The 24522-nt window shown below is 44.5% G+C and overlaps 1 protein-coding gene across 2 annotated transcripts in view; it reads right to left on the bottom strand.

Annotated features, from left to right (window-relative positions):
* Window positions 1-514: 514 nt before the first annotated feature.
* ADNP2 (ADNP homeobox 2) overlaps window positions 515-24522 on the bottom strand; it is a 30369-nt gene continuing 6361 nt past the window's right edge. The window contains exons 2-4 of one of the 2 annotated variants that reach the window (XM_068237007.1): window positions 17755-17872; window positions 7886-7975; window positions 515-3424 (exon numbers count right to left, since the gene is read on the bottom strand). In XM_068237007.1, the coding sequence (XP_068093108.1) occupies window positions 632-3424; window positions 7886-7975; window positions 17755-17862 (2991 nt within the window). In that variant the 5' untranslated portion in view covers window positions 17863-17872 and the 3' untranslated portion in view covers window positions 515-631. The remainder of the gene's footprint in view (window positions 3425-7885; window positions 7976-17754; window positions 17873-24522) is intronic. The other variant, XM_068237008.1, reaches the window with a different exon arrangement.

Below are 24522 nucleotides of genomic sequence, written 5' to 3' on the forward strand. Positions count from 1 at the left end.
TATGTGGGTTGTTTTTTTGTTAGCAAAGTTTAGACTAGACAATCAAACATCAGGGACAGTTTTATGAAAAGAACAAACAGAAGCAATGGACATGTCTACAAACATTGACAGAAAAGAGTGCAGAATGGTGATTATTACGGTGAAGAACAAAAGAAAAAGAAAAAAAACAGGGTCGTTAGAACAGCTTTTACAGAAAAGCTGGTTTGGTAAACCTATCAGACTGGAAATAAGGAGCACCACAGTAAAGTGAATTAGAATAGATTCTGGATTTTAAATTTAAAGTGAACTCATGCCTAAGTTTACAGAGTGACTCAGACCCGGCTCATACATTTGTCCCTTGCTAAGCTGCTCCCATTTGCCAGCTAGCATTAGCCCAGAACCCACTGCTCCTGTCATTAGTATCACATGACTAGTGATGGTGACATTTGGTCAGTGGGATAAGATTTGTGAGGGAGGAATGGTTGACCATAACAAACAAAGGCCTGAGACCCAACTCTATAAACACAAGAACACATTTACCTTAAGCCAGATCTTATTTTAATCTTTCAACGAGACATTATGAAACCTAGGTATGCCAACCAACCACATGCCATAATTTGTTAATTGCGTACTATCAAGGAGCCAGTAATATTCAATAGTCTTCAGGCAAGTCTATATCATGTTTCACTTTCTTAAGCTCATCCATTTTAAATCCAAACAACACTTGCTGCTTTTGATTTCTGAGAGACCTCATGCATATATATCTCCTTGTACCAAAAAATGAAGCAACATCGCTTTTCCACATATCCAGCACATGTGCCAATAATAGAATTTCTTTTCTGGTGGGGTAGGGTCTTACATGGAAATATTTTAACAGAAAATCCTTTTTAGCTTCATGGGACACAGTTGCAAATGAGTCTGGAACCATGGCAAGGACATCAACATTGTCATCCAAAGGATTAAGTTCTGATAAGTCTGATTTGGCTTCCATTCTTCTTCTTTTTGAAGGCACAGGAGACATCTCTTTTGAAGCACTTGGTCCATTTTTCTGACCGTTCTTGGTTTCAGTTGATGAAACTGGAGTTTCTGCATCAGTGCTTTGTTTTCCATCTACAGACTTCTGCCCTGCCTTTGGCTGTCCTTTAGAGGCAGTACTGCTTTCCACAGCCAATTCAAGTGCTGCAACACTATCTTTAGGAGCATTGCGACAGCGCTGAAGATGAAGTGCTATAGCTGCCATGGTCATACTACCAGTGTAAACACCGCAGCAATGAATGCATTTAAAAGCAGGCGATTTTAGTATGGTATGCACGGTAGGCATTATGTGATGTCGGTCCTTCAGATGAGTTTCGTACACTTCTGATTTGGTCAAAACATGGTCACAAAAAGAGCATTTAGAGCCCTGCTGAACACCTGTGGTACCAGTATCAGAACTGGGTTCAGCTGAGGATTGCACTTTGAAGTAAAGTGGAGAAGCAGTGTTGGAATTAGTCCCAGTAACTACAGCAATCTGCATTTCTTTCTCTCCAAGCTCCTCCTTGGGAACCTGGAAGGTAAAATTAAAATGAGGGAACAGTACTTCTTCATTAGCATCACAAGCTAGTGTAAGTCCCTTCTTGACAAAGTCCTCATGTATTTTCTTTTTGCCTACATGCAGGATTTTCATATGGTAAATAAACTTTCTGAGTTCATAAAAAACAGTTTTGCAGTACAGACATACCATACCATGCATCAGCAAGTGCTGCAACACCTCTTTCTTTTGAGTGAATCTCTTGCATGTGACACATCGTATAGCTTTATCTTTCAATACTTTCAGGAATGAGGCATGTGCGGCTACAACTACCGTCTGTTTACTTTCACTGTTTGTTACAGGTTCTAAGGGATTATCTGGACTAATTTCCTGTTTTATATGAGCAGTATGCATGTGAACCTCATAAACATTTGAAGGGAATAGTTCATTGCATACCGGACATGTCTTCCATTGTCTGGTCTCCTTGTCCAAAGCACTTGGAGCAACAGAACTTTTTGCAGGAGTTTTATTTGGAGTTGGTTTCGATGTTGCCTGTGCAACTTGAACAACTGGAGGAGATGGTGCACTGGCTGGAGAGGTCGACACCTGAACCACTTTATCAGGTTGAGAAAGCTGTACAGGCACTTTAGGAGGATTGACTGCAGGTATCGCGCATGGAGCAACAGGCAGTGTTATTAGAGTATATGTCGGCATTCCATTTACTTGCTTTCCTGTAGGAATGAGTTGCCTTATAATGGATGCAGCAAGGAAAGTATTCTGTGGAACCCCAGGCTGACTGCCTGGAACATTACCAGACTTCATTGGTTGACTCATAGAAAAGACTGTAGGCCTTACAGCCTGATTCATTTGCAGTATGTTGGACTGCAAGGACTGGGGACAAGCAAGTACTGTTGACTGGTTCATAGAGAGAAGCCCCCCAGGCATGGATTGATTGATAGGTAAAACAGTGGATCTACCAGCAGTTTGGGCACCAGGAACAATCTGTCCGCTCACACTGCAAGCAGAAGGAAGCATTGTAGCAGTGACAGGCTGATTTAAAGTAAATCTCGGAGACAGGAAGACAGACTGAGAAAGAGGACCCTGTAGGGTTATGCCTTGATTTTGAGGAAGGGAAGACGTAACAAATCCAACTTGAGAAGTGGAAGCAACTGTAGTAGATGTCTTAACCAAACCTCCAGCAGGATCAGGAACGGAGGTTACAGATGGAACAATATTTGAAACGAGAGCAGGTGATGCCCTCAGAAGGGGTTGACTGGGACCATTTTGTGTAAGCGTTTTCTGCGTTTCTTGACCAGGTGTTGGGGACACAACTGGGGAATTTGGCAAGGTTTGGGGTTTAGGAGAAAGCGCTGGATGTGTTAGATGCATCTTCTTGTATGGTCTTCGGACGTATGTTCGACTTGTGTCAGAAATGTCAGTCTTTAGTTTCTGTTCCAGATCTCTGTGCTTGTCAGATGTCAGAACGTGGTACATCAAAGCATCATGGCTAGTAACTGAGTAATTGCATTTCTTACAGTAAAATCTACCTGAATGGATTTTTACACGAGACTCTCTGTGTTCCTCTTCAGACTTCTCCCCAAAGTAACTTTCAAACTCACTTTTATAGTGGGTTAACAGAACATGCCTCTTTAAAGTATAATATAGGGTGTCAGTAAATGTACATTTGCCACAAGAATATTTGACTGTAGGTGTAGTCTCAACAGGAGACTGAACTCTACGATTGCTGGTGTGAAAGATCCGCATGTGTCGGAGAACATTCTGTCTATGAGATGTAAATGGACAACTTGGGCAGCTTGTCATAATCTCTTGGTCTTTTTCATCTTCATGATAACGTTGCAGATGATTTTTGTATGACGCCAACAACCTGGTTTCAAATTTGCAGAGGCTACAGCAGAACTGCTTGGATCTGTAACCCTAAAAAAAGAAAAGAAAAAAAAAAAAAAGGATTATTTTTTTTTTTACATTTTCAGCACTGCACTACTACAAGTCCCACTCCCCACAAAGCCCAACTCCTAGCACAAATGTTTCCTACCCATGCACAGGCAATTAGTAACACTGCTTTGGTGTGTGCATACATCCTCAATTGACCGATCTAAAAGTACAATCACATTAAAATGTTTGAACTGTAATCGTCAGGTTTTTATAGTATTGTTGCATCCCTACTAGAAAGACTTGCACAAACACCATGAACTTAGTGGAACTCTCCTCCAGGTAGCGATATGTCATTTGTGCTATAGCAGGGTAGAGATATGTACAGGCAAAAGGCACAGGTAACAAACACGAATACAGAAGTGCAATAATGCTTAGAAAGGAGTTAGTGCAGTTTATTCTGGGACAAATGTACAGCATATATTTTTTCCTAGGTTGCTCCCACTTACAGTAGGTAGTAAAGACTGCTCTGAGAAGTATTAGACTAGTCCAGCTGTTCATGGGAACGTCTCATGAATTCCTTTGTTGTTAAAAGCACTTTCTGGATTCGCAGTGGCACATTGCAACTGCCAAAAGAGTGTGCAGTAAGGAGAAAGGTTTGATAACTTTTTTTCCTACAAGGCCCATTCCAGTAAGTACTTTTGAAAAGAAGGAAAGGCAATTTACTCTGGAATGAATGTGCATCCACTCTCATATATGTATAGATATTTTTGTTTTTTAATTGTGATGCATTCTCAAACAAATGTGTTAAAACCTGCTTAAAAAAACATTGCAGTCTCCTAAAAGTCAGCTTTTTATTGCAAAAACCAACATTATTGCCCTAACTAAAACGCCACATCCCCGTGGCTGAACTAAATCCACCCAAACTCCTCTTGCAAAATCCACAACTTTCTTGGTCTTGGATTTTGCTGCCCCGTGAGGCAGAGCTTTCAGCTGCAGCTCTGCCTCCATGCGCGTCAATCCACACGCATCTCAGCCTCTCCCCGCCCCTCTTAGTGAAGGAGGGGCGGCCGGCAGCGGCAATCCGCGCTGATAGGCGCATTTAGAGGCAGAGCTGCAGCTGAAAGCTCTGCCTCTCATGGAAGCGCTCCCAGCAGTGTGTCCCGGGTAATTTGGGGGGGAATTTAGTGTTCAGCCATGGGGATGCAGCGTTTTAGTTAGGGCAATAATGTTAGACAGGCTTTTGCAATAAAAAGCTGAATTTTAGGAGACTTCAGAGTCTCTTTGATTGGCATTCTTTACACAAAGTTTTCCCTGATCCATAATGTGAATAGCTTGCATCACTGCATGAGCCTTTTCTAAACTTCGTTTACAAGCAGTTGACAAATAAATAAAATTCCTCCATCTTCCCTTCACTGCTGCATGAAAAGAAGCCAGGCAGAACTGTCAAAGTTGTTAATCTATCAGCACAATCTCTTGATTAAGTAATCAGTTTTCCTTTGTTGAAGAGGCCAGGAGTGACCTTTCCCCAAAACTACATATATCTGCAAAAAGTTTCATGAAACTGTTTGCAATGGGGTTGTTACAAATGGCCCCAAAACAAGGGTGCATGTACATCACTATTCTGTACCCCCCAGCTTTAGCTTGCATGATTTAAAGCGGAACTGTAGATAGAAAAAAAACACGTTGTTTCACTTACCTGTGGCTTCCCCAAGCCCCTAGCAGCCATCCTGTCCCACGCTATTCCTCAACGAGCCTCCGCTCTCCCGTGGCCAGCTACTTTCGGTTTTGCCACCGGGCCACTGCACGGCTCTGGCCAAGTGTATCCTTTCTTCGAGTTCCCAGCTATTGCAGAGGGGAACGCGAAGAAAGGATACGCTTGGCAGTGATGCACTGGCCTCGACTTGCAAGTCGAGGTACGGGATCGAGCGGCGGCAGGGGAACGGAGACTCGTGGAGATTCGGCGTGGGACAGCTTCTGGGGGCTTGGGGAGGCCTCAGGTAAGCGAAACCATGTGTTTATCTACAGTTCCGCTTTAATTTTTTTTTTTAATTTGAGCAATGTGATTTTATAATAAAAAAAAAAAAAAAAAAAAAATCACTGATAGTATTGCATTAGTAGGAGCTTTTCAAATCACTAGCGCTAAAAAAGCTCTTGCAGTGTGTACCAGGCCTAAGCTGGATCAGGTTTTGGTCCAGAGACCGACGGTGTGGGGGCATAGAGGCATGAGGCAGAGAACATGCCTCTGTGTCCCATCCGCCCCATCACCCTCCTCAGGTTCTCTTTATTGGCTTTTTTTTTTTTAGGACTGATTTTCATGGACTAACAATATATATGGCTCCCATGAATCAGGAAGTATAAACAGTGCAGATTTATATCAGCGGTAACAGAAATAGTTTTATTTGAAAGTTATTATGCTGTTGTGTTTCTATTAGAGCAGAGAGGATTTCTGAGTTCAGGTCCGCTTTAATCTTGGGAATGGAAATACTATCTGAATGCTCAATGCCCCAAAGACACAAGGCAATACGTTTGTTTTGGTCTATCACAGTGCAGGAATGCATACTTTTTTTGTTTTTGTTGAAGTTGCATCCATTAGCCACTTCATAGGTTATTTTCAAGTTTTTAGCCTTCTATTCAAATCTGTCTTTAATCAAAACATTGCTCATGGCTTGGCATGTATAATGCTACTTCTGCCCTGCACACTGCCCGCTAGTATGAAGGATTGCATTATGGGACTACTTTTGGGGCATGTACTGAAGATGTCAAATATACATTTAAAGGACACAATTCTGTTCTTTGTACTACATTCAGGGAAGACTGGGGTTCCTTTTGATTCATTCAAAAATCTGGGTCTTCTTTATAACTTGTGTACTTAGGGTCACAATTACAGACCCCATAAACATGGGGGGGGGGGGGGGGGTGTATGCAATTGGGAACGTCTACATGAAGTGGAAACTGTCACACAGACAACATGCATTAGCAACAATAGCTTTCTGTCCAAGTATAAGAGGAGGTACAGTAGGGGAAAAAATTCTAACCTACTGAAACCACTTTTAATGTATGGTCGAAAATGCACAAGACGGTTTTCAACAAAAGGGGGGGGGGGGGGGAATGCATGGGGGAAAAAAAAAAACCGCATCTGCACTCGATGTAGGGATTGTAAAAACGAATAGGAAATTCAGAAGGCAGCCTTTCCAATCCAGGAGACAATGGCACCTCTACAGTAAGGAGCAAGCTGTGTTTTAAAGGATACTTGACCAGAGAAGTTGCCCGAGGTAAACACGTGCGCATGCAGGATCCATGCATCTCTGTGTATTGTCCAATAAAAGCCACTCCCATCAGTGTGTGCGTGCCCTCTAAAGTAAGGAGCAATCTGTATTTTAAAGGATACCTGATCCGAGGAGAAGTTGTCCAAGGTAAGCTCAGAGGTAGGTGCATGCAGGAGCCACATACCTCTATGCATTGTCCATTCTCTGCCTCCACCCACATGCACTCCTTGAAGACTCTCAGACAGGAAGAGGCAGGCTTGCAACAATGCCCCCCCCCACATTTCCTCCTCTAAGGGGAGTGAATGGAACGGAAGAGGAGTGAATGGAACAGGGAAGAGGAGGAATTGGAGGGAACGTCATTACTGCAAACCTCCCTCTTCCCATCTGAAATTTTGACTTCAGCCAAAAGTCAGATTTTTTTTTATAGAATGATTACAGCGACCGGGAGAAAACAAAGAAAGGAACAGACATCTCACAGGAGTAGATCCAGCATGAACATGCCTCTATTTTTACCTTGGGTAGCTTTGCCTCAGGCCAGGTGTACTTTTGTCAAGCCCTGCTTTAACAAGCAAGTTTTACTTCTTGGGCGCATTATTCATTATAAAAAAAATAAAAATCATAAGCAGAAGATCACTTAAGTTAAAAATCAGTGACATCAAGGGAGGATCAGCTTAATGAGGCTTAAAAGAAATTAAAAATTTCAACCACCACCAATTAGTTTTAACCCAACAAAAACTATGTTTTGCATTTTTGTACACATGGAATTTTTAGGCATAGATTACAAAAAAAAAAAAAAAGACAGAAACCACCACCACTATGGACTTGATTCACAAAGTCGTGCTAACCTAGTTAGCACGCCTAAAGACTTTTGGGCGTGATAACCATTGCACTAAGTAGGTTAGCACCGGTTTGAGGAATAAACTCACGGGCAAAGTCGCATAGGGTTTAATGGGCGCTGCGCGATTGCGCGCGAGTTTATTTTATCACGCCTAAACTGAGTTTAGGCGTGATAATGGGCTTTTCGCTTTAGTGAATCAAGCTCTATGTTTGCAAATGTATGCGGACTCAATACAAAACAGATATTTATATTGTTGCTTAATTATAGTCACAATAATGGTAAAAGAAAAAATGCTGCACATAAAGCCACTGCCAAAATCTACTTTGAGTAAGGTTGTCCAATACAGGACTATTAAAAATCTGTTCTACTCTGATTGCCAACCACTAGCATTAGACATACATTTCTGCGTCCAAAAGCTTCCCAAAGCGAGACATCCTCCCATGATGTACTGGAAAAATGTGTGTCTCCTGGATTATAAGGGTTGAGTTCCTAAAAAACAAACAAAAGAATATACATTTTGATCCTTAATGTAGTTAATGCCTTGCAAGCTTCACTATGCTTACAGGTACAGACCATACAATTCTGACAAACATTAGCCAGTTTCTCTAGACAGCTACTAGGAATGTAATATACAAATAGCACTCTGAGGTTTTCACTCAAAGGTTAGAATGTTGGCCCACAAACGATCATGCATGATCATTTCAGCCAATAATCTGCCAGCAGCTAAGACAAAGAAAGCACTGCCAGCACCATCAGAAAGAAGGGACATGCAACTTCACCAACCTCGAAAATATAATACAAAAATAAAACAAGAATATTGCACTGTTCTATACAAAGTTAGTGTCTTTATAAAAACAATCTTAAAATGAAATACTATTAAAACCCTTGGCGGTATGATTCTTTTCAGATTTTAGGGTCTAAAAGCGGTGCAATTGGTTTTGCATGCTTTCAGACCCCAAAACCTGGAAAGAAAAAAAAATCATGCTGCTAAGAGTTCTGCAGCAGCCCCAGAAACGACAAAACATAGCAATACAGGCTTTTTTTAAATATACATTACAGGCACAGTTAATGACTCCATTTGGGTACTGGAAGTGTGAACTTGCCTCAGGACACTGCACTGCCAGCTTAGGCCCGGTTCACACTTGCAGTTCTCTGCCAAACGGACCGGATGACCTGACCGGATCCGGATCGGAACCGTACGGTTCTGATCCGGATCCGGTCAGGTTGCATCAGGTGTTCATCAGGATGCGATCCGGATCCGTTTGGCAAAAGATAGTAGAAAAGGAATAAAAATGTTGGGGTCTGGGAGGACAGCAGAAGGTGGACCTGTGGAATCAGGCCCTCCGCTGTTTAGCACTCACCTCCACCTCCGACATACTGCCAACATCTCCAGCACGTTTAAATTCACTGCTGCTCCACTCCAAAATGCTTGCCCATGTGTCCCCATCCAAAATCGCCGCTACAATACGCATAGGAAGTGGGGTAGAACATGCGGATTTTTAGCCAGTGTGTTGTGCGCTCTCCGGTTCTCATTGGTTTGTATTGGCCGGATGGTGCAGTCCGGCTCCGCTCCGGATACGGCTGCCGGAGGAGCCGGACCAAAAAATAGCGCATGTTGGGTCTTATGCCGGAGTCCGGATCCGGTCCGGACGAAACGGACGCATGTGAACGGACGCATAGGCTTTCATTGCTATGCCGTGCGTCCGTTCTGCATGCGGTCTGGCTCCGGCACGGCGATTCCGGACGGCGACCGCTAATGTGAACCGGGCCTTACTCTATACTGGAGAGAGCAGCATGTTCACTACTTTATATCCACAGCTGGGATAAATATCAGTGTATGCAAATAGCTTGTCAAAACACAATGCCACTGGCTACCATTTACAAATAAAAGATGTTCTGTATCAGCTGAGCAATACAAGTTAGGTACTGCCAGATATATCCAAATCAGATCTACCCAGTGTAGTATATGGCGGAATAAGTGCTTTATAAACCAACAAAGAGTACCTAAATAATTGACAAATATTGCCCCCAAACCAAGAAAATTAGAAACCACCACCTATGTTTAATGTAAAGGCCATGGTATAAAATAGTTACAAGCTTTCACAGCCCTTCATACTGCAGGCGTTTTCTGCTTTTTTTCGCCCTCATGCAGTTTTTAAAAACGCCCCTGACTGCGTGGACAATGAATGTCTATGAGAAAGTTCATATCAGAGCTGGTCATGCGCTGTCCGTTCAGTAAAGAGATGCGTGGACCATTTCAATTCTGCCTCAAAGTATAGAAGCGCAAAATGCTCACAAAATCGCTTTGTGTAGCGTAAATTTTTACCAGTTAAACCACTAACGCGTAAAAATGTATGTGTTAATGCTCCTGCACTAGCGGGAATGCGTAAAAATGTACGCAATGCGGCCCGCCGACTTCCGAGGTCGGCAAGCTGCCAGTGGGGGACTGGAGCAGCAGTGAGGGACTACGACGGCACAGGATGGCTGCATGGGACTGGTAGAAGCCCCAGGTAAGTGAAACTCATTTTACTTGGACCTTCCCTTTAAATATAATCTCAGACCAAATTTAAGTTAGTCTTTGCTTATATACAGTAGCATAATCTCCTTAGAGCAAAGTCAGTCAATACTTTATATTAACTGTCCAAGTAAATGATGTGCAGCGCAGTGCTCTGTGACGAGCACCGCTAATTTTCACACATTTGAACAGACTTTTTCAAGGTGTACACCAGTGTTTAATGTCATTTTAAAATTATCCCCTTTAGGGACTGCACCCCCCCCCCCCCCCATGGGCATGATTTTAAGTTTCCCCAGACAAACCGAACAATCCCACAATGCAACATGCAGTTAAGAGTAGCCAGACTGGCACAGATTGCTACTTTAAAACAGTTCATCCATATACCTCAAATATAGCAAGGAAAAAGTGAGGTTGCATCCGATTGTGCAACCATTAATCGGTACATGAAAAAAGCAAAGGGTGGTTTAACTCACTACAGGGAACATTGTATTATACAAGCAGAGGACGGATTTAGAAGTCAATACATCAAGTGATGTATATAAAATCAATGAGTACATTTACACAGCCTTGAAGCTTCTAGAAACCAGCGCGCGTTCATACACACACACACACACACACTTAAAGCGGACCCAAACTAAACATTTTTTTTAATTAAAAATATTTAGTTGCACCACTCTGACACATACAAAGATAAATAAACACTCCTTCAAACCTATAATCATTTCAGTGCATGCTTTTCACCCTTCTCTTTTCATAGCTAGGGTTATACTGGGGGCAGCCATTAGCAATTCCTCCACTGCCAGACACCATCTACTCCACCAGTTTGCCGGAAAAATCCCAGCAATATGAAAGGAAGGGAGGGGTTCCTCCAATAAATGTAAAATATTTTATATTTGTCATGCAGCTGAAAAAAGGTTGCAATTTATTATTATAATTTAGAAAATAGATTTTATTTCTGAAATCTTGTATTTTTTAATTTGGGTCCACTTTAAGAGGAACTTTGGGATAAAATGCAATTCCTCAGTCAGTAGCTTATTACCCCCTCAACCATGAGAAATCTTTAGTTTCTCAAATCGATCATTAGGGACATCTGTGGGGCTGATATTGAGCTGAAACCCCTCCCACAGTGTGGTAGCATGGCAGTTTCTGGTCTAACACCTGTTGCCTACTGCCCAGTAAAATATATAGGTTTGTGAGGCGTGTGCCATTGGGTGTGGGGCGGGCTTGGTGGGAGCACCATTACTTAACTACGGGGTGCTGCTCTACTGGCCCATATGACATGTGCAATCCTCTCATGCTGACTGCAAGATGCAAGTACAACACCGTACTCCTCTTCTGGCATGCATCGCAGCTTGGACATGACCCTGACAGGAAATTACAAATGTCAGCAGAAGCTGCAGTTGGCTTGAGAAGATTGCACATGTCAGAGCAGCACCCTGTAGGTAAGTCAGTGTTCTCCCCAGAGCCAAAAAGGTGGGCGGGCCGCCCGGGTAAGATCAAACCCCGCCCAGCTGCCAACACGTGGCTGTAATTGAAGCCCGGGTTGTTCTGCTTCTCTGCGTCATAAATCCCCGCTGGCTGACAGCACGTTCCTGTGAATAGTGAAGCCAATGCTGTTCTGCTCCTCAGTGTACAAGATCTCGTTGAGCTCGTACAGTCATTGAATTAGCATGGACTGGGCAGGGCCATTTACATCCTCATCAGGCAGCCGCTGTGTTCCCAGGATCATAAGTCAGAAAGCCAGTGTGTTCCCAGGATCATAAGTCAGGAAGCCAGTCAGTGAGTGAAGATGCGGGTTGGGGAATGGGATTCAGGAGGGGAATGGTATATGTGCCTGCAGCTTCTGTGTGAGTTTGTGTGAGAGCAGCCCCGCTGTCCCCCTCCATTCTGAAACTGTTCTCTGGAAGCAGCCAGGGAGACCAGCTGTAAAGCCATTCAGCCAGAACTGATAAGGACCTGGGGCTTGCAGAGATGAGACTGCAGGGTCCTAATGCTGACCTGCTAAAGTAAAGGTGCCCATACATCTAGCGATGATGGGCAGATTCAATCAAGAGACAAATCTCTCTCTGATCAAATCTGATTAGAGAGATCTGTTGGGTGCCTATACACCGCAAAGCTTGAAATCTCTCAGGAATCATCCGAATCCGCCGCCTATACCCCCCCCCCCCCGGTGTATAATTTATACATTACCCGTCCTGTGTCATCCACTGCGCAGTGCCCATCTCTCTGCCGCTTCCTACTCCTCCATTTGCACGTCACACTCTGCTAGCGTTTATTGCGTGGCGTGTGTGACATCACTCACGAGCTATACGCCAGCAGCGTGAGGTACAAATGGAAGAGGAAGAAGCTGAAGACAGATGGGTACTGTGCAGGGGGCAGCAGAGGACAGGCAATGTAGAAATACACACAGGGGCACATTTACACACTTTGTGAACAGCGCTGTGGGTTTCGTAGTTCATCCCGATACGATATCGCTCACTGTTACCGCGCTCAACCGATCAAACATGGTGGGCCAGCATCTTGCAGCATGTCTGTCGTCCCAAAATAGGTTGCATCGTTGATTAGGCATGCTCTTGGCGGCACCAATGTTTATTCAATTTGATAATTATCAAATTGGATGGTTGATCAGCCGCCAAGTCGAGAAAAGTATGGCCAACTTAAGTAAATCTCAATATGCGTTTCACTGACTGAAGTTTTCGTTGACTGACAAAGTGACAGAAAGGGAAAGAAATATAGATTTTTACTTACCTGGGACCTGCAGTTTTTCAGCTCACTCACTGTCCTAGTCTGCTCTATTATGTGCTCCTCCAAAATCTAGCTGGCTGGGCTACTGCGCATGTGCTGTCATGGCCACGTGCCTCCTCAATTGTGCATCTGTGTCCTGGAGCATTCTGTGCATGCACATTTGAGACATTTTACAAACTGCGCATGCCCAGAACGCTGCTGGCCATGGGAACTGAATTGAGGAGGTGCAGGCTGGGACAGCACATAGTGTGACAGCTGCACAACAGAAAGGATCTGGGGGACAGCAAGGCACCTGGAGGACTACAGGGGGCTGGAAGACGCCCCAGGTAAGTAACATTTAACGTCTTTCCCTCACTTTAGGTCTTCTTTAATTACTATTTTAATCCTACCATAGTCATAGTCTAATGTCCTACCATATTATTATCATGTATTTATATAGCTCAGACATCTCCTGCAGCAGTTTACAGAGTACATAGTCATGTCACTGACTGTCCTCAGAGGAGCTCACGATCTAATCCTTTCATAGTGAATATCCTACCATATTTATTATGATGCATTTATAGCACTGACATCTTCTGCCACACTTTACAGACTACATAGTCATGTCACTGACTGACTGTCCTTAGAGGAGCGCACACTCTAATCCTACCATAGTTATAGTCTAATGTCCTACCATATTATTATGTAGTTATATAGCACTGGCATCTTCTGCAGCACTTTACAGAGTACACATTCAGTTGCATGGTAACACCCATTTTTTTTGCGCTGGCCCTTTATTCCCCCGGTTGCTTCCCACCCGGCTACTTTTTCATGCTACCCGGCTGGAAAAAAATTCTGGGGAGAACACTAAGTAATGGTACTCCCACCAACCCCGCCCCACAAACCTATATATTTTGCTGGGCAATAGGCGTTAGACCAGAAACTGCCATGCCATCACACTGTGGGAGGGGTTTGCCAGGGGGCCAGTAGAACAGCACCCTATAGGTTAAGTAATGGTGCTCCTCTTCCCCCCCCCCCCCCCCCCGATCACTTTACATAATGTTGGCTAGTCCTGAATGATGGAGCCATAATACAAAACAAGCACAGCACTGGATGCCAGAGTGAAAGCAGAAAGTGGACAGGACAGTGAAGCAGACCAATATAGCGTTGACAGAGATTCCTCCAAAGTCATTATAATAAAATAGGGGCTTGTTGGGCCAGAGGAGATGCATTCAGCAGAGGATAGACATACCAATTCAGTCGCTGAAGGTGATGTGCAGTCAAACCCCCACGCAAGAGGCACTGTGTAAAGGTAACTAGTCTTTCAATATTTAGTATTAAAATTAAGGGTCCACTTGGATTAAATTTCACTTCAGATTTGCTCTAAAAGCTACCTGAACGGAGCTTGAGTAATATAAACAGATGCACACTTCTCTGTACTGACAATTTAATTTCGTCTCCCCTGTTCTCCCAGAATTTTCTATTTAACTGCTGGGCAGCTGAGTACACTTGTCCCGGATGTTTCTCTCTCTAAAATTCTCTCTCAGAAATAAAAGCCTCTCAGCCCCACCCATTCACCTCCTATCCTTGCTTTGCTCCTGCACAGTACTTTTATTTCTGTCTGGGCTGGTGCACACCGAGCGGCTTTTTGGGCGTTTTCAGATCCGCTTGCGGCTGCGGATCTGCTTGGTCAATGTATCTCAATGGGGTGGTGCACACCAGAGCGGCAGGCGTTTTGCAGAAACGAAAAATGCCTGGGTGAGGCATTTTTTGGATTTCGGATGCGTTTCTGCCTCAATGTTAAGTATAGGAAAAACGCAAACCGCTCTGAAAAACGCCTGTTCAGAGCGGTTTTGCAGGCGTTTTTGTTACAGAAGCTGTTCAGTAACAGCTTTACTGTAACAATATATGAAATCTACTATACTGAAAACCGCAGCAGCAATCCGCAAACCGCTAGCAAAACGCCTCATAAAAATAAAAAAAAGCGTTTAAAAATCTGCTAGCGTTTTGCGGATCTGCTTGCGGTTTTTGGTGTGCACCAGCCCTCTCTCAGTAGTAGGAATGAGCTGAGAGGAGGAGACACAGCCAGAGTAAAGCAGCCCATACACTCAGCCGATTTTCTGGCCGACCGATCGATCCCGATCGATAGCAAATCGGTTGGCCAATCGACCGATCGACGGCCGATTTCGATCGATTTCCATCGAACTTGCAGGGTGGAAAATTTAGGTCGATCTGATGAGATTGCTTATCAGTTTGCATTGGCCTTAATGGAAATCTGATGGCAAAAAAATGCCATCAGATCGAATTTCAATAGATTTCAAACTGAAATCTATTGGAATTCTATCCTGGTAAAAAAATGTTCTAAAAACGCATCAGATAGATCATCAGATGCATTTCTTATCTATCTGCTGCCAATCTGACGAGTGTATGGGCACCTTTAGGATTCACAATAACCGTGGAAACACCCAATATGCACTCGTGCATGGTGTTTTCTTACTGTTCACGAGTGCAACGACAGCTGTGCAGGGAGCCCCAAACGAAGCATTGGCAGGGGTAGGAGGCTAAATGATCACTGCTTAATAGGTTGATACTGAGGAGCGAGCACTGTTCAGACCTTTTAATAGCCAAGCAGTATTTACTGTTCAATGGTGAAGTGACAATGGGAAAGTGAGCAAGTAGTAGAGTCATGTCATGGGACAGCTGTACAGATGCTAGATTCTCAACTGAGGCGACACCGAACAACCACCTCAACCTGAGATCATCTATTGTATGTACAAGGTTTACCCTGTGCACTCTGAACCACGGAATGATGCAGCCTGAGCAGCAGCTCCCACAGAAAATGGTCTTGCCGCTGTGCAGTAAAGATAAAATGGCTCCACAAAGGGCTTACACCTGGGGACTTTGCAGTCAGGTGCGTTAAAATGTCTATACATATTTTGCATGTTGCTAAAGAAACACCCTTTTTTTATTTCATCTCTTAAGGCTAAACACAATAAAATAAAATTTTACTGTGGCAGAGCGTAACAAATTCAGACTCTACGATACACAACGACTTGCAATTTGTGTATCCTAGTACACTATTGACCTATTTAATCAAGCATACCCAGTGAGGATAGCCATAGTGATGACAAAAACCATAAAAAAAAAAATTGAAATGGATCTGCCAACCTTACCTGGGATGCATCAGTCAGGGTTGCTAAGAGGTATGTGAATCCAGAGTTTAAAGAGACTCAGATGAGTCAAGAGGCTTTTATTTTTTAAAATATAAACTTAGCACCCAGGGCTTCCTCCAGCCCCATAAGAATGGATGCACCCCTCGCCGTCCTCCCGAGTGCCTCCGTTAAGCCACAATCTTCTCCGGTATTTGGCTCAGTGACGTCAGTGGGGGCCTTCTGCGTAAGCACAGAAGACCCTGGCTGACATCACTCAGTCAGACTGAGCCGAGTACCAGGGGTTGATTGCTGCGGAATGGAGAACAACATGAGGACAGCAAGGGACGCATCCATGCGCCAGGTAAGTATAAATAAAAATAAAAAAGCCACTTGACTCATCTCTGAGTCTGTTTAAGGATTGCCGATTAGAGCTACGTCACTGAGATGCTAACAGTTCCAGCCTGCATACAAACTTTACGCAAATTCAATGGGGCTTGGCACTGGACCAATCAAACCAGCAGGAACTGCATTTGATGAGCCCAATTCCAAGATGCAGACAATCTGCAATAAGGGCCAGTTCACACTTTAAAAAAAATAAAAAAACCCGTTCGGGACGTCTTTTAAGCTCTGCTTAAACTTAGGAAGTGGATCCTATGTTAAATATAGGATCCACTTCCTCTTGACAGTCCTAAGTTAGCACATTTTCCCGGACGGGAAAATGTGTCCAAGGAAAGCCCATCAGAATGGACACTGTCCATTCTCACTAGGCTAGTTGCCGCATCCACGCCGCCCATTTCAATCGCCACAGTGATGTAATACTTATGTGCCCCGCCTCCCATCGCCACCACTCGGTCCATCCTACGCAGCCAAGTGGCTAGTTTTGGCATGGGGATTTCCATTGGGCTGCAAAAGACCAGTGGTAATCCTTAACAGGGAGAGAAATCACATCGGTTCATGTTGGACCAATAAAAATTCTCCTGTTTGCTAAAAAGAATTGAGGTGCATACACACATCAGACTATGGTCTTTGGAAAATGAAAGATCACAGACCAATCTTACCACCCTTCATGTAGTATGAGAGCCATACTCTACACAGTCTTTTCTGTGGAGCTGAACTCCACATCAGACAAAAATTTTTGCAAGAAGCTGCACACACAGATGCTGTACAGACACAAAAGATCAGTATCTGCAAAAGATCTGTTCCTGCCAAAAATCCATTCCTGCAAATTGCAATGATAGTTTATGAGATCTGCAGATCATCATACACACATGATTTAACTGACATTCATCTGCAGATCAAGCAATCATCCACAGATCTGAAAATCCATCCTGGTAGATCTTATCTGCAGATGAATGTCAGTATGGCTCTCATACTACATGAAGGGTGGTAAGATTGGAAAATGAAAGATCACAGACCAAGGACTATGGTCTGATGTGTGTATGCACCTTTGGCCTCATGCAGCCTGTAGAGAGTCTCATGCTTCTGGTGGCTTCTAGGCTAAATAGATACGGGCGGATGTGATCGACGCAGGAGGGGACTGGTAAATTGTTGCATGTGGCTTCAAAATGGATGAAACGCATTTGACTTGCAGATGCGCTTACCGTTTCCATTCTGCAAACACTCAAGTGCGAACCGGCCCTAAATCTGCATCAGCATCTCACTGACCATCTCAGCTGCTAATTCACCAACTTGTCACCAACCCCTACTTATTTCAATACTAAAGGGCTGGGGTTCAAAAGCAGAAAAAAAAATCCCAGATTTGCTGGATAGTTTACTATATCCCCAGTGGAGAGATCTGGAGGTGCTGTAGTGAATAAGGCCCCAAGTGTCCTAACAGTGACAAGCTATATAGACTAACCGCTTACAAGTTTCCTTACCTCATATACTTCTCGGCACGTTTCTAAGCCAATTTGCAGCAACAATTGTTTCACCCTTTTCCTGGCCTTTCTTATTTTTTCCAGATTATTGACAGGTGTTTGAAACATTTTGTCAGGGCTGAAAAAATAAAGCAAATGTAACAATCAAGTCAAAAACAATAGAATGCAGCATTCTTATTCTAATTTACTGCATTTTGTCTATATAATTATGCCCACTTGGGAACACCTTTAAATGAAGGAAAAGCCCTGCTTAAAGCTCACCTGAACTAAACTTCCTATTTGCTCTAAAAGATAAGCAACAGCATAATCACCTTTACAGAAAAACATTTGTTGCAGCTGAAAGAAATACTGCAACAAATCTGCAGTGTATCCACTTCCTGCTTTCATGGAAACAGACATAGGGTTAACATCCTACGTGTACAAATTTGCTGCTCTGCTGAGGACTGCCGAGATTCCTGCGCTGACACAGCTGAGAGATGAAACTACACCTGTGATTAATCACAGATGAGGGGAGGATTAGACAGGCTAAACGCTAAATATATACAGGGAGGATCAATCTGTGTTCTCCTTGTATCCTGTGCATGAGTTCAGGACCACTTTTCAGGAACCCTGTAAGATAATTGATACAGGTTTGCTTTAGAGACATGTAATGTGATGAGATAAAAACAGGTGTATGTACAGCTACAATTCTACTTTGAACTGGCCTGTGCTCCTCTTTTTTCCCCCATGGAAAGAGTTAAAAGCACACCTGAAGCGAGAGGGATTTGGAGGCTGATTTCCTTTTAACCCTCTGGGGGATAATCCCGAGCTGAGCTCGGGGTAAGCCGCCACAGAGGTTTTCTCAGGCCCTGGTGGGCCGATTTGCATAATTTTTTTTGTTGCACGCAGCTAGCACTTTGCTAGCTGCGTGTATATACCGATCGCCGCCGCTCCGCGCTGATTCGCCGCTACTCGCCGTGCCTCTCCCCCCCACCAAGACCCCCTGCGCAGCCTGGCCAATCAGTGCCAGGCAGCGCTGAGGGGTGGATCGAGACTCCCTCTGACGTCACGACGTCGTTGACGTCGATGACGTCATCCCGATCGTCACCATGGCGACGGGGGAAGCCAAACAGGAAATCCCGTTCTGAACGGGATTTCCTGTTTGCTTTGTATGCCGGAGGCGATCGGAGGGGGTGGGGGGATGCCGCTGCACAGCGGCTATCATGTAGCGAGCCCTGGGCTCGCTACATGATTTAAAAAATAAAAAAATTTTAAAAACAGTGCTGCGCCACCTCCTGGGTGATATAATTGTATCCCCCAGGAGGTTAAATAATGCACATTGCCTGGCTGTCCTGTTAGAGACTCAGAGACCTGGGGCTTCCTCCCGCCCCAAAAACACATCTAAGTCCCACACCGTGCTCCCACGGTCTGCCGTGGTACCGGGCTCAGTCGATGCCAGTCAGGGTCTACTGTGCATGCGTAGACCTGTCGCACATGCTCAGTAGACCTGGATGACGTCACTGAGCCTGGTAACGGAGCTCACCGCAGCTGAACGGCATACCGCGGGAGGAAGGCGTGGGACTTAGACGTGTTTATGGGGTGGGAGGAGGCCCCTGGTAAGTATCAGAGCTGGGTTGTCTGTCGTCTGAGTCCCTTTAAGCCCATCCCTTTTATACCTTTAGCCATGGACCTCGAATAAGCATGTAGATCAGGTGTTCACTTCTGACTGGACTAGCCACATATTGGTTTCAGTCAGTTAAAGGATACTCGAAGTGACGTGTGACATGATGAAATAGACATGTGTATGTACAGTGCCTAACACACAAATAACTATGCTGTGTTCCTTTTTTTCTCTCTGTGCCTGAAAGTTAAATATCAGGTATGTAAGTGGCTGACTCAGTCAGGAAGTGACTACAGTGTGGCTCTCACTGATAAGAAAGAAGAAAAGGAACACAGCATAGTTATTTGTGTGCTAGGCACTGTACATATCCATGTCTATCATCATGTTACTTCAGGTATCCTTTAAAGGGAAGGTTCAGGGACGCTGTGAAAAAAAACAAAAATCCAAATCCACTTACCTGGGGCTTCCTCCAGCCCGTGGCAGGCAGGAGGTGCCCTCGTCGCGGCTCCGCAGGCTCCCGGTCTCCTCCGGTGGCGCGCCCGACCTGGCCAGGCCGGCTGCCAGGTCGGGCTCTTCTGCGCTCCAATGTGCGGCTCACTGGTGCCTGCGGAGACGCGACGAGGGCACCTCCTGCCTGCCACGTGCTGGAGGAAGCCCCAGGTAAGTGGATTTGGATTTTTATTTTTTTCACAGCATCCCTGAACCTTCCCTTTAAGGAACCCGAACTGGCAACTATACTGGGGCACAATACTAGCTATACTGGGGCAAAATACTTGCTATACTGGGGTAAATATACTAGCTACACTGGGGCAACTATGCTAGCTATGCCGCCGCACCAGACACCCCCTCCCCCCCCCGGTAACCCGCTGCGCAGGACACTACCCCCCGCAAGAGAAAAGTTTGGTTAGATAGCTGTCCCCGGGCCGAAAAAGGTTTGGGACCCCTGGTATAGGGGATGACATTTAAACAATTTACTCTAGCTCTAAAGGCTTGATCACACAGAAGTCTGCCTCGCGTTTACCGCCGGCATTTGAGACTGCATTAAACGCTCCAATTCAATTGAATGGGAGTGTTTGTACCAGGCTTTTACCGGTGTTTACGTGAACACAGCGTTCAGATCCCAATTTTCCCTGGCGTTTAAGGCAACCCTGGACGCTACATATAGTGTCCAGGGACGGTTAACCGCTGAGGCTAATGTCCTCCTGTGGGGACGAAACCACTGATTGCCACTGAAAGCCGCCAAAAGACTGAACTCGCTGCCACTGGAAGGAGGGCAGACGTCTGTGTGAACAAGCTCTAATACTTCAAGCCACAGACCCCAAACGTGCACGCAGATTAAGTGCTCTGACTGAAGTCAGAATAGATTAGCAGTGTACTTGTTTCAGGTTTGTGATTCAGACTCCTGATGCCAGAAAGATGACTGACTGCCAGGCAACTGGTACTGTATAATGGGAAATAAATATATGTCAGCCTCCATATGCCTTTCACTTCAGGTTTCTTTTTAAAAAGGTAAAAGGCCATCATTAAAAATACGTGAATATTTGCAAAACAGCCCATTCAAACTAAAATTGCTCAACATAATTACGGAGTTACAGTAAAACAAATGGCTGGAGTTATAGGCTTTTCACTCTGCCTATGACAGCATTCAGCAGAAGCCCCTTTTGCTCATGCTATACTCTTTGCAGGCAGAAGCTTGCAGGGCTCAGATGCAGTGCACTTGCTTGTCTCCCCTATTAAAGTCAGAGTCATGGATGATTGCAATGAGGGATGCGATAAGGTTTACCGTCAGATATGACAGAATCTCACTGTCACCATCTCCCAATAGTCATGAGATAAAGCATCTGGGTTGTACTCTACGATGAACTAGCCATCTTTAGCACTTCTCATTTCTAAGCTTGTGCTGAATATGCAAGAATTGTGGAAGCAAAGCCTGCTTTCCAGAATTTACGTGACCAATTATAGCAAATGCTCTTATGACTAAACATATGTAGATAAATGATTAAATAGGTATTTTCATAAATGTGCCCATCAATTTAAAGGACTACTGGAGTGAGAAGAATATTGTATGTCCTTTGGACATTGTATGTCCTTCTAAACAATACCAGTTTCTTGGCAGCCCTGCTGATCTATTTGGCTATAGTATTTATCTCCAGAAATAAGCATGCAGCTAATCTTGTCAAATCTGACAATGTCAGAAACACCTGATCTGCTGCAGGCTTGTTTAGGGTCTATAGCTAAGTATCAGAGGCAGAGGATCAACATGATAGCCAGGCAACTGGTATTTCTTAACTAAAAAGAAAATGCATTTGGCAGCCTCCATATCCACCTGACTTCAATTGTCCTTTAAATACTAAAGCTGCAAGGACACAGCATCACCTTTGTATTCAGAACTTGCTAGAAGCAGATGTAATCTGACACCACTCCCAGTTTGACTAGGCTCCACCCATGACTTCAATTCTAAACACTTAGGTCACTACATGCCTGCTACACAGGATCTGGTATAGTCCTGACATATGAAGAATTGTGTGCCTAAGCACCCTTTAAAGGAAACATCCCCCAAAAAAGGATTCACTTACCTGGGGCTTCCTCCAGCCCATGGCAGCCGTCCTGTGCCCTCGCCGCAGCTCTGCAGGCTCCCGGTCTTCTCCGCTGCAGAACCCAACCTCGCCAGGTCGGGTTCTGGGTCAGCCTCTTCTGCGCTCCACGGCGCAAGCCACGTGATTCGGCCGGCGAGGTCGGGTTCTGCAGAGAAGACAGGGAGCCTCCAGAGCTGCGGCGAGGGCACAGGACAGCTGCCATGGGCCGGAGGAAGCCCCAGGTAAGTGGATTTTTTTTTTTTTTTTTTAGTACCTTGGACACTCACTTTAAGCACAAAGTTAAAACTAAATGAGAATGTATTTGAATCTCCTTTACAAAAGGTTACAATGCAGTGTTGTCCCCAGGCCCTTTTAGCCGGGTGCTCCACCCGACTAATTTTGGTTAGCACCCGCCTGGCATCGGCTCATCTCCTATGCTGTAAGCAGAGTCGTGCAGAGAAGCACCGGCCCTGCATTCTCTCATATTGCTCCACCCGGCTACTTTTTCATGCCACCCAGCTACTTTTTCAAGCCACCCTGTTGGAAAAAATTTTCTGGGGAGAACACTGCAATGGTCAGTTTAATGTAATAAAAAACTAGAGCACGTGATGAAAACTGCTTTATTAATTCCCTAAAAGCTGCCACCTGTTTCTCATAGCACTCCTGTCATAGTAGTAGTTGACAACCACTTAGGCCTCTCTCACACAGGTGGCTGAACTGAACGCTTGTCAGGCAGTTCAGCCTCCTGCCCAATAAGCGACATTCGGATGCAATATAAATGCAGCAGAATGGCAGCATTTGTAACACCACGTGTGCCAGCGCTAGACACAGTGGTGTTACCTGGCGGCAGAGAACCGCACCATGTCACATTTGAGCAATGTCGTGCTACGATGTGATTCCATGTGGGGAGAGGGGGGGGGGGGGAAATCTTTATTTCAGCATGAAATCTATCAGGAATCAGCCTAGCAACATTACCCATCTGGGCTAAACCCAAGTGTAAATGTTCCATCCCTATCGATGCAGTGTAAAATCCAGGGCTGTGGAGTCAGTAAAAAAACAAAAACACCTAACTCAGTTTATGAAACCGACTCCAGGTACCCAAAATTGCTCCGACCCCGAGACTCCGCCTCCACAACCTTGGGAAAAAAAAAAATCGTACCTGCCCTGCTACAATGACCCCGGCCTCCTCCAATGTCACAGATGAGTACCACCATTTCTCAACATCACACACGCATCTGGTCTTATCAAAACTCTTTCCGATGCACACGCAATCAACTACCTTCAAATAAGATCTTTTCAGCATGTTCAATCAACGCTTTTGACTAAATTTCACCTTGAAAAATCGGTGGATTGAGCATGCTTGTCACTGCAACATTTTTCATCTGATTCAATGAAATTATCGAATCTGATGGTCAATTGGGCCACAAAATCAGTAGATGTGTGGGCACCCTTAGCCTGGTTGCCCATTTAGTCTCAACACCAGCATGGTGCATGGCGGACCAACCAGAGAGTCCCCACGTCAAAAAGGTAAGGGCCTAACGTTTTATAGACATTAGGTACCTTATAGGTCAGATTGCATTTACAATTGTTTTTCAAATGCGGTAAAGCCAAGAATAGGAAGGCTGACAAAGCAGGCAGTGAGAGAACAATGCCCTCAGCCAGTGCTCAGCTGATGCATCTAGAAGGTTGGGGCTTCTGCACACATGCTAGGTTCCCAGAGGCAATGGCCACCAGCCACCTCTGCCATGAACAGTCATGTGTGTATGAAGTGAGGTCCTGTGTCCCAAACCAGAAGTCCACATAGGGTAGATTCACACTTCGATGTGCAGAAAAGGCAAGCAGATTTTTCACACATTACACGTAGTTGAATGACAAAACAGCAGCACAAAATGAAGAAAGGAGGGAAGAGAAAAAAAAAAAAAAAAAAAAAAAAAACACACAATGGGCGGGAAAATACTTTGATCTTATCCTCATGCTTATCGCCTCCTCCAATCGGTATTCTCCATCCCAATACTGCCTGCTCTAATCTTTATGAATTGACATTTAGTGACGTGTTAAGATAATCAGGGATGAGCAGAAACTACGCCAGTGCAAATTTACGCATCGTAGTTTGCATCTACGCATCGTAGTTCGTAGGTGAAGTTGCAGAACTACGCTTACGAATTTACGCGTAGTGAAGTACCGCTACGCATAGCTTACTCTGCGTAGTTAACATGTGTATTGCGTAGTAAACTACGTATGCATTACTCACGTCTATTTTTCCGCGTACGATTGTATGCTTACAAATTTACGCATTGGAAAGGGGAATGTACGCATAGAATAGTTCCCGGTATCAGCATCCAAAGGAATTAATGCGTAAAATTTTCTGCATACAGGCATAAGCATCTGCATACACTACGCTTCGCACTACGCGTAATTGCGTATTTTAACGCGTATTCTACGAAATGCATACGAAGCGAATATTTGATTTCGAAGCCGTAGTTTGGCGAAGCGTAATTGCGTATAACTACGCGTAGTTCCAGCGTAGCGAAGTTGGCTGACTACAACCATCCCTGAAGATAATCACTGCACAAGGCGGTAATTTACCTCACT

Source organism: Hyperolius riggenbachi, chromosome 5, assembly GCF_040937935.1.
Source record: "Hyperolius riggenbachi isolate aHypRig1 chromosome 5, aHypRig1.pri, whole genome shotgun sequence".
Lineage (NCBI taxonomy): Eukaryota > Metazoa > Chordata > Amphibia > Anura > Hyperoliidae > Hyperolius > Hyperolius riggenbachi.